General features: G+C 39.2%; 1 protein-coding gene across 7 annotated transcripts in view; it reads left to right on the top strand.

Moving 5' to 3' along the window:
* Nucleotides 1–13791, top strand: part of ACOT9 (acyl-CoA thioesterase 9) — a 39748-nt gene extending 25957 nt beyond the window's left edge. For 6 of the 7 annotated variants that reach the window (XM_039520475.1, XM_039520472.1, XM_039520469.1 and 3 more), the window contains 9 exons: nt 442–551; nt 2996–3069; nt 5110–5177; nt 6970–7081; nt 8935–9025; nt 10455–10540; nt 11872–11959; nt 12136–12286; nt 12596–13791. In XM_039520475.1, the coding sequence (XP_039376409.1) occupies nt 442–551; nt 2996–3069; nt 5110–5177; nt 6970–7081; nt 8935–9025; nt 10455–10540; nt 11872–11959; nt 12136–12286; nt 12596–12684 (869 nt within the window). In that variant the 3' untranslated portion in view covers nt 12685–13791. The remainder of the gene's footprint in view (nt 1–441; nt 552–2995; nt 3070–5109; nt 5178–6969; nt 7082–8934; nt 9026–10454; nt 10541–11871; nt 11960–12135; nt 12287–12595) is intronic. The other variant, XM_039520471.1, reaches the window with a different exon arrangement.
* Nucleotides 13792–14143: the final 352 nt, after the last annotated feature.

The raw sequence follows: 14143 nt of genomic DNA, 5'->3' as shown, positions 1-14143 counted from the left end.
ATCTTGATTTAATACCAGAATAAATTTGCTGTGTGAACAGGAAACACTGTGGCCCTCATTCTTTACCACATCAGAGCTGCATTTTGGGTTTATCTGCAGGGAGACAGTTTATAGCCATACAGGGAAAGACACTTACACCAGTGGAGGATGGTGTGTAGTGGAACTTCACTGTAGCCTGTCCTGCTGTTTCCTTCTCTGTGCTGCTTCTTCCCCTTATGCTGATGTTAGGAGGGGTGGCTGGTATAGAAGCTGGTTGAGCTTCTTCCACCAGCAGAGAGTTGCCCTGCACTGGGTGCAATACTGACTGGCCATCTCTAGCTATTTTAAGGCCACTTTGTGCTGGATACTCAGTGTGAAGTGGCCTAGGAGAATCCATACCCTTGCTTTTTAAATACTAAACTTCAGTTATCTTGCTCTAACACATTGTCACGTATATTTTAGATTTGTGCAAGAAGGTCATATACCCAGATTGTGATATCAAATTCACTGGAAATGTTTCTTGGGTTGGGAAGACCTCAATGGAAGTGAAGATGCACATGCTTCAGGTTGGGGTCAGTGACTTCTATTTCTTCTTTTCATTTCTCCCAAGATACCTTGGACACCTCAGAAGGAATTATGAGTGATAACGTTAGAAACCTAAATTACACTGAGGGTATCATCTGTTTTAGAAGGGCTACCAACCCCTGTGCTTCAGGACTTAAATGACTACCAGCAGTCTAAGATTAAGAATATACTTCCCTGTTTTCTCCTTTCCAAAGCATAGTTGTTTATGGTAGGTGTTTTATGTCTTCCACTGAAGTATCTGGTACTGTTGGAGATAGGATGGACCATTGGTCTAATGCAATGTGGCAGTCCATAAGCCCTCCTCTTCTCCTCCAACAAAAGTGTCCTCCCTGCTTTTTGGAAATTTTTTCTTCTTTATTTTAACATCAAAAGATACCCAGATTAGAATGCAAGAGTTTAGAATTGATATTGAAATGGGATATCATAGAAATTTAAGGCTGAAAGGGACTTCATGAGGTCATCTAGTCCAGTCCCCTGCATTGGGGCAGGACCAAGTAAACCTAGACCATCCCAGACAGGTGTTTGTCTAACCTGTTCTTAAAAGCCTCCAATGATGGGAATTCCACAACCTCCCTTAGAAGCCTATTCCAGAGCTTAACTATCCTTATAGTTAGAAAGTTATCCCTGAGCTCTAACCTAAATCTCTCTTGCTTCAGATTATGTCTTGTCCTACCTTCAATGGACATGGAGAACAATTGATCACCATCCTCTTTGTAACAGCCCAGAAAGGGAGAGTAGTTATTTGAGTTAAGAGCCACTGCTGGCACAAGAACAAAGGGATATAAATCAGCCATCAGTTAGTTTAGTCTTGAAATTAGATGGTTTCTAACTATGAGAGGAGTGATGTTCTGGAACAGCTTTCCAAGGGAAATAGTGGGGGAAAAAATCCTAACTTGTTTTAAGACTAAGACTGGTAGGTTTATGGAGGGGATGGTATGATGAGATTGCCTACAATGGCCTATGGCCCGTCTGCTACTGCTGTTAGCAAATATCTCCAGTGTCTGGAGATGGGACTCTGGAGGGGGAGAGCTCTGAGTTACTACAGAGAATTCTTTTCCAGGTGTCTGGCCAGTGGATCTTGCCCACGTGCTCAAGGTTTAACAGCTCACTATATTTAGGGTCAGAAGGAAATTTTTCCCCAGGTCAGAGACTGTTTTTTTGGTCTCCTCTGCAGTGTTGGGCAGGGATCAGTTGCTGGTTTGAACTAGCAGAAATGGTGGATTCTATGTAACTTGAAGTCTTTAAATCAAGATTTAAGGATTTCAGTAACTCAGCCAGAGGTTATGGGCCTACCTCAGTAATGGGTGGGTGTGGTTGTGGCCTGCAGTGTGCAGGAGGAGAACTGGATGATTCTGATGGTCCCCTCTGGCCTTGAAGCTTCTGAGTCTGTGGGTGACAACCCTTAGCATATTTGAAAACCATTATCAGGTCCCACCCCCTGTCTTCTTTTCTGAAGACTAAACATGCCCAGTTTTCTAATGGTTCCTCAGAGGTCAGGTTTTGTAAACCTTATCATTTTTATTGCTCTCCTAGTCTCTCCACATCTTTCTTAAAGTGTGGTGCCCAAAACTGGATACAGTAGTCCAGCTGAAGTCCCTTCTTCCTAACTGTAGTACTTTGCACTTGCCTTTACTGAATGCCATCTTGTTGATTTCAGACTAATATTCCAAGGTACTGTGTTGATATGTTCTAGTGTGTAAAATAACTTGACGTTTTAGCATTGTAAGACAGATAATTCATGAATATCACTGGAAACAGTGTTGAAATAAGATACTTTAATTGGAGTACAATTGATCTACAAAAAATATACCTGGCTAAATAATGGAAAAATTATTTATTAGTAACTGTTCAATGAAAAGCTGCCAATGAATATGATGTATTAGTCACAATTAATTATTTTTCCAGCTCCATTACAAAATGCTAATGTGGCAATTGAATTGTTCAAAATACATTCTACACTTCAGAAAAACAAATACAAAAACCCAGTTTTGATCCAGTTTACCTCTTAAAAAAGAATGTATGTACTGTTGAACTGTTAGTGGATAAGGGATTATCTGTTGCTAAATGTGTCATTCCTCTGTGCTGGCATTAGGTAGGCCAGTCTGCAGTGATAATGGCTTGTTGTCGTGGTATTTTTCCATGGGGTTGTTTAGGAATGGAAGTGGGAACTAAATGGTAACTGGAGTTGTTGCCATTTTTTATACTAATTGTATAACCTGTATCATTGCTAAATAGTTGCATGGCAGTTCTGCTGAAATAGAATATTATGCTGAGCCCTTCTCTTGTCTTAGGTCCATTGCAAGAGAACTGGAAAGGGGTGAAATGTGAAAGCAAACAACATCTTAATTGCATTATTAGTATGAACTACGTGGCCTGTTAAACAATGTCACTTTTGTAGAGATTAAAACTAGATTTCTTTGTTCTGTTTTAGTTACATGATGATACTTACAGCCCTGTGTTAGATGCAACCTTTGTCATGGTGGCCCGCGATCCAGAAAACAAGAGGTAATTTATCAGCGTGGGACACTGGGAATACCAGATTGTTGTTGTTGGAAAGTGGCAAATGCTCTAACTTCTATATGTGCTTTAGTTATAAGTAAATCATATACTTGCCCTTTTTTTTTTTTTTCGTTAGGAAATAGGCAGTATATTTTCAGGTTTTTTTGGGGAGAGCTTGAGGAAGAGAAGGTCTACAGTTAGCTTCTCAGAACTGGATAGAGTATTGTTGGTAGTTTTCAAACTATAATTGGTATTTGACCCATTTCTAGAAATGGTGTTTCTCTGAATTTAAACAATAGACCTGATTAAAACATGCCAGAAGGAAAAGTCATCTGGAACCCACCAGGAATCTATTGTAACCATGAGAATTAATTGGTCCCTATATCAAGGGAGGGAAAGGCTGATACTCAACTTGTAAATGGTCACTCACAAATATAATTTTAATACCATACTGAAAATGCTGTGAGTTCCTTAGAGGACTGTGTCAACCCAAAACATGTGTAACTAATAACTAGGACTATTAATGATTTTGAAGGAATTTTAAAATTCTAATTTATATTTCCCCATCTTGCTGGTTTTACTTCCCACATATTGTTTTGCTTGGTCATTTAAAACAAACAAACAAACTGATCATTTTCTCTTTTGGCCGATAGGTCACTAACATTGCTGTGGGAGGTTTAACTAAAACTTCTACCTCTTCCCTGTTCAATTTGCAATTTTCAAAAATCTTAAGTCTTTCTATTCATAATAGGTCTAACAACTTCTTGTGTGCATAATAGAAAAATATTTTTGTGATTAAAATAATTCAGTGTCCTTGACATAGTAATATGGTCACATGTTTATTTTTTTCAAGTTTATAGTGTATCTATCCTAGGTACTTAAATGGGTCCTGTGGCTGTAGTATCTGAGCACCTTAGTCTTTACTGTATTTATCCTCACAACACCTGTGTGTGGTAGGAAGTGCTATTATTCCCATTTTACAGACAGGAAAGTGATGTACAGAGAGTAAGTGACTTTACTGAGATCAAAGAGGTTGGCTGTGGCAGAGTAGGTATTGGCCATGGGCAACCCAGGTTCTAGGCTAGTTCTCCAGTCAGTGTACCATCCTGGGTAACTATTCCAAAAAATAAAACATACAAAATAATATAAAAAGACCAGCTCAGCTCAGCTCCATCCTCTGTAGTCAGAGAACAGAAAGAGAAAACCTGGACTTTGCAGCATGCTTGGAAAGTTAGCAAATCTGGGGAACAGAGAGAAGCTGCCTCAGTGGTGTAGCATGATGCAAACATAGCATATATGTATCTTTTTCTATCCAGTCTGAACATAATGCAACAATTTAAGAACAGAAGTAACTTCTCCAAATTATGGAGAGGGAGGACTCCTTCGAGCAAACAGTCATCATGCTTTGTGAAAGATTTGTATGTTAATTTGACAATATAATTAGGCATTGTAGATTTGTGCAGCACAATAAACAAATGAATTGGACTGTAGGCAGCTTCTTATGTTCTTATTTGGTAAGCTGTATGTGTGGTAAACAGCTTTTGGTTGCTGATAAGGCCACTGCTGAAATGAATAGATTATGGCAGAAGAGTTGCTACAGGTTTTTTTCAAGTTCTTTCATTTCATTATTTTAGACAACTATTTAGACAATTATTAGACATTATTTTAGACAATCCTAGATCACAGCTTGAATTTATTGTGCTTCTGAATGGTTTCAGTCTTCAGTAATCTGTTATATGAAAATTTTGGTCATCATTTAACTTTTTAAGAAGTATAAATGCTATGAGGACTCATTTTTAATTATACTAGAGAACTGTTAACAGTCTGAGATCTGCTGAGCAATAAAGCCAATGGGTGACCTTTCGGTGTCACCAGCCATCCTATGAAATGTATTTATTTCTTTAGATAGCTTTATCTCAGATAAGATGACATGTCTTTCTCTCTTAGATTGTATGGACAAAGGAATGTCTATTGATCTTTCCCCTATGCATTTACATGACAATTTTTTCTAAAGCATATCACTTTAAAAATAATTCATATCCATAGGTCAGCATTTGTTAATCCACTAATTCCTGAGGGCCCAGAGGAGGAAGAAGTCTTCAGGAAAGGAGAATGTATGTAATACTTCATGTATACTTTATGGTAGTGGAAAACTCTGTATAGATTCATTGCAGTGACTGAGAGAGAGCGAAGTTCAGAAATTCTACAAGCAAGAGTTGCTCTTAATTTATTTAAGATCAAATTTACTTCCGCCTCACACACCTGCTAGTACCTCGAGATTAGTCCAAACCAAGAATTTTGAATCTGGATTTTGAAACATTTCCCCCCTCACCTTACCTCAGATACAGGGTTTTGAGTTAGAGCATATCTAGTTATATCAATTTTAATATGCTATTGTAGTACATCAGAAGTACTGATAACTAAACTGAGAGTAAGGAAACTGCAGATATGTTAATTAAATAAATCATACTTCCTGAACTGCTGCATCTTGTCTTGTGTTCATATTTGGGCTGTGGCACACTGAGGGCTATACTAACTAAATTGAATCACATAATATTTTACCCATTAAAGCCTCTAATCAGGACAGCATTTAAGCACATGCTTAACGTTAAGTTTGCACATAAATCCCATTGATTTCAATTTTCAGTGCTTTAATCTTTGGATGACCAATTTGACACTTTAGAAGGTGCCTGATTTTCAATAACTGGGTGCTCATCACCTTCTGAAAATAGAGCTCTTTCAGGTATCTCAACTTGGGCACCCAAAACCGTAGGCAACCAAAATGACTAGTTGTTGGACTGTTCCTTCATATCCTAAGTATATTTCACTGCACAAGACATAAAAGAGATAAAGTCATTGTTAGCTTTCTGTATGTGCATTGTAAATCTTTCAGGTTTGTGGCAGCATGTACTGTGTGTGACTGAGTTTTCTTTTTCTTACTCACTCTTGGTGACTTTTTTTTTTCATTTAAAATTTGCTTTAAAAATACCTCGTTTTAGTTCAAAACTGCTCTGAGTTAAAATAGTCAACTAAGTTAAAATCTGAAGATTGTGGGCTGCCATACCTGGTTTCATCATAACTCATGTCCTCATAAATTTGGTTCTTTGTACCATATACACAGTAACCACACAAGTTTGTGGGGAAATCCAAATGCATGAGCAGCTAATTAACTGAACCACAGAAATGCTATTGAAGGAGATATGAGGGATGGGTTGCAGTATCAGCACCCTTGGAAGTGGTCACGATAAAGCCAACTTTAAAAAAAATATATATATAAGGCATAGATCCTTGCGAAAGCCTTGTTACATTGTTTTTTAAAGTCCCCTGCTTTGCTTATTTTTGAAGGTGTACAAAAATAAAATACCAGAAGACTCTTAAAAGCTCCTTTTCCCCAAAAGTTCTACACTATCTTCAGTAAATATTTAAAGTATATACTGCCAATGATACAAAAAGTAGAAATGTGTCACACACTATTCAGTTCCTTTGCATTTTAGTATGAGTCAATCTGTAGTGGTTAAATGAATATCCTAGTATGTGAATAATGGGTCTGCAGTACATTGCTGTGTTTATAAGACCAACAAATTCTATTGGCACACCAGCTAAGTGACCATTTCAAAACAAAGCACTTAAATAAAATGTATGGGTGAAATCCTAGCCCCAGCAAAATCAATTGCAAAACTTCCATTGACTTCAGTGGGGCAGATTACACCCTATATTTTTTTCTTTAATGCAGACAAATACGGTATTAAGAGCAAATTTCTTATAAGTCTGACTGTGAATCCAAAAATCACTTACTCTGGTGATGAATTTTAAAATGGAGAGAGGAGTTGACCCCTTTGTAAAGCAATTTAAAACCAAGTGATGTTCTGCAATCTTTGTGCTCAATTATTATTTTTTTTAATTTAGTGAACAAGATGAGGAGGGTTGATTTCAGTACTGCATCCTTACTGAAAATGGCTCCCACTGCAGAAGAAAGAACCATTGTTCATAACATATTCCTTAATACACTGGACACAAGGCAAGTAGGGGAAGAACTAATAACTTGCAAGAAGGGACGGTAATGTGGCAGTTGGATGCTCAGTTGTAAGGGTAGAAGGAATGCAGATACTTTTTGCTTCCCTATCCCATCACTTAAACACTTGGATGCTGTCTTCTGTACCTGGAATACAGGCACAAAGCACCATCAATGTGCTGATATACCACGTATGTTCCTGAACGGAATTTTGTGCCATCCAAGAAAGCTAATACTATGCAGCAGCTGCAATCGAGAATAAAACAACAAGGTTATGGTAGATGACTTCTGAGAAAGCAGCATAGAATAATCTTAAGAAAAGGGTTAGTCATGCTTAACCACAAGAAGGAATTTCACCCCCTATGGGGCTCTTGGAGCTATTGCACTGGCATTGCAGTCTTGTGCCTTAATAACTGGCTAGACTTCTAAAGGGAAGAGGTGTTCCTTGGCTATAATAATATTTTTTCACCTGCTGATCCAAGAGTCTCACAGTGTGTTGTAAACATAAGTTCTGACACCCTGTGAGACTTACTGCTTAATTTTACAGATTATGAGGGGGCTGGGAAATAGAGACACAGAGAGGTTATGATGTCTAGACAAGAAAACCAGAGTGAAAAATTAAAAAAAATGCGATGGGGGCAAATAATCTGAAAAGTGGCAGAATCAGAAAAGATTAAGAAGTGAAGGGATGATAATAGAAGGAAAAGAAAGCTGAAAATATAATTCTTGTACAATTAGTAATATTTTTAAGCTGAAGTGAAACGAGAATCTGGAAAGACAGCAGGAAACTCAAAGTAAGATACAGAAAGTGAAGTGACAGAAAGGAGGAAAGGGAAGGACAAAAAAGGGTAAGGGAAACATTTTATTACCATCTGTATTTTTAGGTTTTTTTGTTTTTGTTTTTTAAATCCCTCTATCTGCATATCGTTAATCTTTCTGAAGGAACAGCTGCAGAGTTAGACACGTGCACTCTCACAGAGCCAGTCTTGAACTAACTTTATTAATACAAAGCAGGAATAACAGTACACAAGAAAATTCTGTAATGTCTATAAAAATAACATTAGAGGAGCTCTTATTTATTCCAATATCTTAAAATTAGTTGTAACATGGTTGAAATTTTCAAGGTTACTTAGTGGATTTAGACATATCTTCCATTTAAAATTAGCAGATGTATGTGTAAATCCCCTAGACAAATTTGCAAATCTTAAATTATGTGTCTGTGATTAATTCATCTGGCATTTTGCATCTTCTTATATTCTAATACAGTGGTTTTAAACCTTTTTTTCATTTGCAGCCCCCTAAAAATGTTGAATGTAGGTGCAGACCCTTTTGGAAATCTTATAGTCTGCAGATCCCCAGGGGTCCATGGACCACAGGTTGAAAACCGCTGCCCTAATAAAAAGGTGAAGGAGTTGCTTAGGGAGTGTAGAATGAATTTTTTTTGGTTGGCTGGGATTTTTTGCTAGTTAAACTTTTCGGGTCAGGACACTTGAGAGGTTTTTGTGGTCTTATGAGCAATGGTTCCCCCATAAGCAGATGCATAAACATTTTGAGCATCAGCACCTAACTTTACTCATGTGAACAGTCCCACTGAAATGATCCACTTAAAGTTAAATATGAGCATACATGTTTGAAGGACCATGGCCTTAGACTAGACACTTGCATTAATCAAGTTCTGGTTTTCGAGGTCTGTCAGAAACAGCATATATTACTAGCACTTCCATTTTTTCCATTTGAATCCTGGCTTGCTTGGTGTGCGTGCAGACACAAGTGGTTTTTCTGTTTTTGTGGTTGTAGCTTGTTGAGCACTGTTACACTCAGTATCCAGCTTTATTGCCCCAAACCCCTTGTTTCTACAGGACTGTAAGTTTTCGGAGTCGTGTGCTACCACCCAATTCAGTATGGATGGAAGATGCAAAACTTAAGGGCTTGGAGATCTGCCATCCTCAGGTATTTGAAGGAGTACTAATGTGTTACAAAAGTCATAATGAATGAGTTATGAATCATCTTTAAGGTTGGCAGATCTAAGACATTTAACTTGGGCTTTTTTGTTTTTTACTCTGACGTTTAAATATAGTTCTAAATGTAAGACTTGTAGCATTTCTTTTTATTTATCAGAAGGGATATCTTATGTAAAGAAATTCCTCCACAGACACCTGAGAGCAATGGGTGTTGATCAAGAGACAGTATCCATCAGTGTTAGTCTTAGGGTTTCAGAGTAGCAGCCGTGTTAGTCTGTATCCGCAAAAAAAAAAAAAACAGGAGTACTTGTGGCACCTTAAAGACTAACAAATTTATTTAAGCATGAGCTTTCGTGAGCTACAGCTCACTTCTTCGGATGCATAGAATGGAACACACAGACGGGATATTTATACATACAGAGAACATGAAAAGGTGGAAGTATGCATACACACAGACAGGGGATATTTATACATACAGAGAACATGAAAAGGTGGAAGTATGCATACACACAGACAGGGGATATTTATACATACAGAGAACATGAAAAGGTGGAAGTATGCATACTTCCACCTTTTCATGTTCTCTGTATGTATAAATATCCCCTGTCTGTGTGTTCCATTCTATGCATCCGAAGAAGTGAGCTGTAGCTCACGAAAGCTCATGCTTAAATAAATTTGTTAGTCTTTAAGGTGCCACAAGTACTCCTGGGTTTGTTTGTTTGGTTTTTTTTTTTTTTTTTTTTTTTTTTTAGTCTTAGGGTTGCCACCCAACCAGTTTTCACCCAGACAGTCTGGGTTTCGGCTTGTGTATCTGGGTGCTATTTAACAAGCCCTGATGTCTGGGTTTTTTTAATCCTGGCGGGAAGAGGCAGAGCAGGGGGTGGGGCCTCATTACCAGCCATTAGAAAGGTGGGAACCCTAGTTAGTCTAATTTGAGAGCACAAGATTTTAAGTGAACAGTTCATATTGTTTTAACAGCTTTTGTCTGCCAAGAATAAGATTCTTTTTAAATTAGCATTTGAATATATCAGCTAGGCTCACAGATTTGTGCAGTGCAAACCTAAATTTACAAAGGCTTACCTGTAGGGCTAAGCAAATGTACAATTCCAGTAGTACAAATACAAAAGTGAAAACACCTGACAGATTCTGCAGAGTGTGTATAAGATGGGCTGTTCACTATTTTTTTTTTAATTGTGTTTTGGATAAGGTGAGCTCTTAAGAAGTAAGCACGCTGAATCATTTAGACTTCTGTATATGTTTTAATTGTGCTGTACAGCTGCCAAATATTCATTATAGGAGCTATGTATAATCCCCCCCCACCCCCCAAAAAACTACAAATGAACCTGACAGGCTTTACCATTGTGTTGTGTGAGTACATGCATATTGTTGCCACTTTGCTGTTTGTGTTTCTAATGCAGGAACGAAACATTTTCAATAGAATCTTTGGGGGGTTTCTCATGAGGAAAGCATTTGAGCTGGGTTGGGCTACTGCCTGCAGCTATGGGTGAGTTTCAGGTTTTCGGTATTTGTGTAATCCAGAACATTTTGTGTGTTTTATTAATGGGTAGAGGGAACCTGAACTACAAAATAAGCAGTCAGTGGAAAATATGTATAGTTGGGATAGAAAAGGGTTTGATGTTTGAGTGGCTATTCTAACAGTCACTTACTTTTAGAAACCTGACTAGGTCCCTGATCCTGCAAACACTTACAAACCTGTCCAACTTTAAGCACATGAGTAGCCCCCCTGTAGTCTGTGGGCAACACATATACTGAAAGTTAAGCACGTGTGTAAGCTTTTGCAGGAGTGAGGCCTGAATGAAGAGGACTAGACAAACCAAAAGTGGCAGAAAATTGTGCTTTGACTCTAGTACAGTGGTTCTCAAACTTTTTTTTTTTCCCCACGGACCACTTGAAAATTGCTGAGGGTGTCGGCGGACCACTTAGATCTTTCCAAATGTTGTTTGTACCATTAGCTAACTATTGTAAAGCCCTTTGGAGAAAAGTACTATAAAAAAAAACTTTAATAATTAACGTTTTTTTGTTCTATAAATAAAAGCACACAACTCACATTTTAATATCAGTAGTCTTACCTTTCTCATGCGATGGCTGTGCCCTCTCTCCCCCGCTGCAGCAGCCCCCAAGCTAGGGCTGGGAAGAAGGGGGGGGGGTCTCTCCCTCTCCCCCCCGCCGTGGCAGTCCCTGAGCTGAGGCTGGGAAGGACGGGTGTATCTCCTCCTCCCGCCCCCAGCAACCAGAGAGCTGAGGCTGGGAAGGAGGGCTCTCTCTCCCTGGCAGCCACAGCCCTGGAGCTGGGGAAAGTCGCCTCTTTCTCTGTCTGCCACAGCTCTGCACATCCCAAATTCCCCCCACCCCTTCTTCTCACCCCACTGCCCCCTCCCACCTACCCCCTGCATGGCTCCACTAATTAGGTGAGTGGCCCTTCATTCTCTTGTGTGTGGCTGCCCAGGCACGCACCTTAGAGGGAACTATCTGCGAATCACCTGAATGGAGCTCACGGACCCCTGGTGGTCCACAGACCACAGTTTGAGAACCTCCGCTCTAGTACATAATGTTGCTATAGTATGTGGTGTAGTAGAAGAGGATGGGAGCCAGTACTGTGGCAGGAGTACATGTATCACCTCTATGCTGGCATTCCCTCAAGATATTTGTTTTCTTGGCATCCTGGCTGTATTCTTCAGCAGTTCTTATTGTTTTCTATATTTATGTGGCTCAGTTTCAGATACATTTTGCATTAGTTAATTGAAATTGGTTTCAACTTGTGCAGAGACATGTAGCTGCTCTTGAATACTAAGTGCTTTTTTTTTTCCTCTGCAGAGGTTCCAGACCTTATGTAGTAGCTGTAGATGATATCATGTTTCAAAGACCAGTTGAGATTGGATCTCTATTACTGCTTTCTGCACAGGTAGGAGTTGGTCTCTTTTCAAACAGCCATAAAGCTTATTCAGCTTGATGTCTTCATTATCAATCATTGGCAATGAACAATGAGTTACGAAAGTGGTGGAATTAACTCTTCTTCCGTCTTGCCCCTTTCTTTGGTGTAAATGATAAAATAATAACTGTGTCCACTGTTCTGTCTAGGTTTGTTATACAGAAGAAAACTATATCCAGCTTAGAGTACACAGTGAGGTTTATGATTCGGATACCAGAGAGCACAAGACAACCAACGTCTTCCATTTCACTTTTATGTCAGAAAGAGAGGTACCACAGATTGTCCCAAAAACATATGGTGGTAAGTGGCAATTTTAATGCATCTCATTAAAACTTTGTTCTTGGAAGGGAAAGACCTATTCTCTGTCTGCTGTTGGAGCGTACTTAAATTTTAATAGACTACTACTACTACTACTAGTAGAGTAACACAAAATGCCCCTTCATGCTAAACTGTATTTATTCTATACCCTGCCATAATGCAAATGTGTTTCATATTGCTTCTCAATCTTGGTCTTCTGTGTAGTGCCCAGTACACTCCAGAGGCTGTGTTTTTAAAGTGACTGTTTTTTTTAAATACTCTTATCTCTTTTCTTTCTTCCTGTCATTTCAGAGTCCATGTTGTATTTAGATGGGAAACGGCACTTCAGTGCCACCACGAAAGAAACCAGAGAAGTGGAGACAACTACTGCAGCGCCATAGCAGATTGTTAGCTTTGGAGAAACCTCTGCCAAAGATTGCTAGCTTCCTATGCACAGTGTATCAATAATGGTATTCCTGCTCTTTAACGCAGTGAGGTCATCAGTGTAGGCATATTGGAAAGTGGTCTGTTTTTGTACAAAAAGTCAATCATTTAGCACTATTTATACAACTAGCTGTAGGCTGACTGTGATGTTGTACAGCTTTCTCCTCTACTCTTGCTTTAGAGCTTCCACAGTTAAGATGCATAGCTTCTTAAAATTCTGCTCTGACAGGCTGTTCATGTTAGCATAGAGAGATGAAAACCATAGTCCAGAAAACGTTAAAGGGATACTACCATAGAGAAGTCTCAATTTTGTCACCATTCCCATCTCTTCTCTCCTACACACACTCATGCTTCTCCTTATGGTCCCTGATACAGGAAAGCTATCATCTCTCTAAAATGAGGGCTGCTGCTGTTGATAACCTGTTTGATCATTTGTGTGCAAATCTGACCCAGGGTCCTGTGTAAGTTAGTCAGCCTCCTGTTGGTTCTCAGGAACAGATGAATCTGGGCAGCAGAAGGACAGTGTGATGTGCACATCTGTGTTATGTGAACATAATCCTTGCAATCACGTGTGTATTTGTCTGCTGATGGGATCTCACAAGGTTGCTGCAGCCCTTGTTTTGAAGAATTGATGATGTGTGTTTTCTCCTACTTTTGAGGACACACTTATTTTTACAATGAATGAATTGGCCAAATGTGAAGTTTACAGATATCTGTATGTGGGAGATACCACCAATACTGTATACTCCTTTTTGAATTCTTCTATATAAGTGATTCAGTGAACAAAAGATGACATGGGCAAATTCCTGAGAGAATTATTCCCGAAAGCTTTTAGGCTAAATATAGTACAGATGCTATTGGCAGGGTGCTGTGTACGTGTGGAGGGGAAGGCAGGCTTTTTAGAACAGAGCACTAGATTCCAGTTTTGTGTGGAAGCTGCTAGAACTGCAATGGATTGAGCTGATCCATAGAATCATAGAATATCAGAGTTAGAGGGGACCTCCATAGGTCATCTAGTCTAACCCCCTGCTCAAAGCAGGACCAATCCCCAACTAAATCATCCAAGCCAGGGCTTTGTCAAGCCTGAACTTAAAAACCTCTAAGGAAGGAGATTCCAGCACCTCCCTAGGTAACCCATTCCAGTGCTTCACCATCCTCTTAGTGAAAAGTTTTTCCTAATATCCAACCTAAACCTCCCCCACTGCAACTTGAGACCATTACTCCTTGTTCTGTCATCAGGTACCACTGGGAACAGTCTAGAGCCATCCTCTTTGGAACCCTCTTTCAGGTAGTTGAAAGCAGCTATCAAATCCCCCCTCATTCTTCTCTTCTGCAGACTAAACAATCCCAGTTCCCTCAGCTGCTCCTCATAAGTCATGTGCTCCAGCCCTCTAATCATTTTTGTTGCCCTCTGCT

Source organism: Mauremys reevesii, linkage group 1 (genome assembly GCF_016161935.1).
Source record: "Mauremys reevesii isolate NIE-2019 linkage group 1, ASM1616193v1, whole genome shotgun sequence".
In the NCBI taxonomy this organism is placed as follows: domain Eukaryota; kingdom Metazoa; phylum Chordata; order Testudines; family Geoemydidae; genus Mauremys; species Mauremys reevesii.
This window is presented reverse-complemented; position numbering and strand designations above follow the sequence as displayed.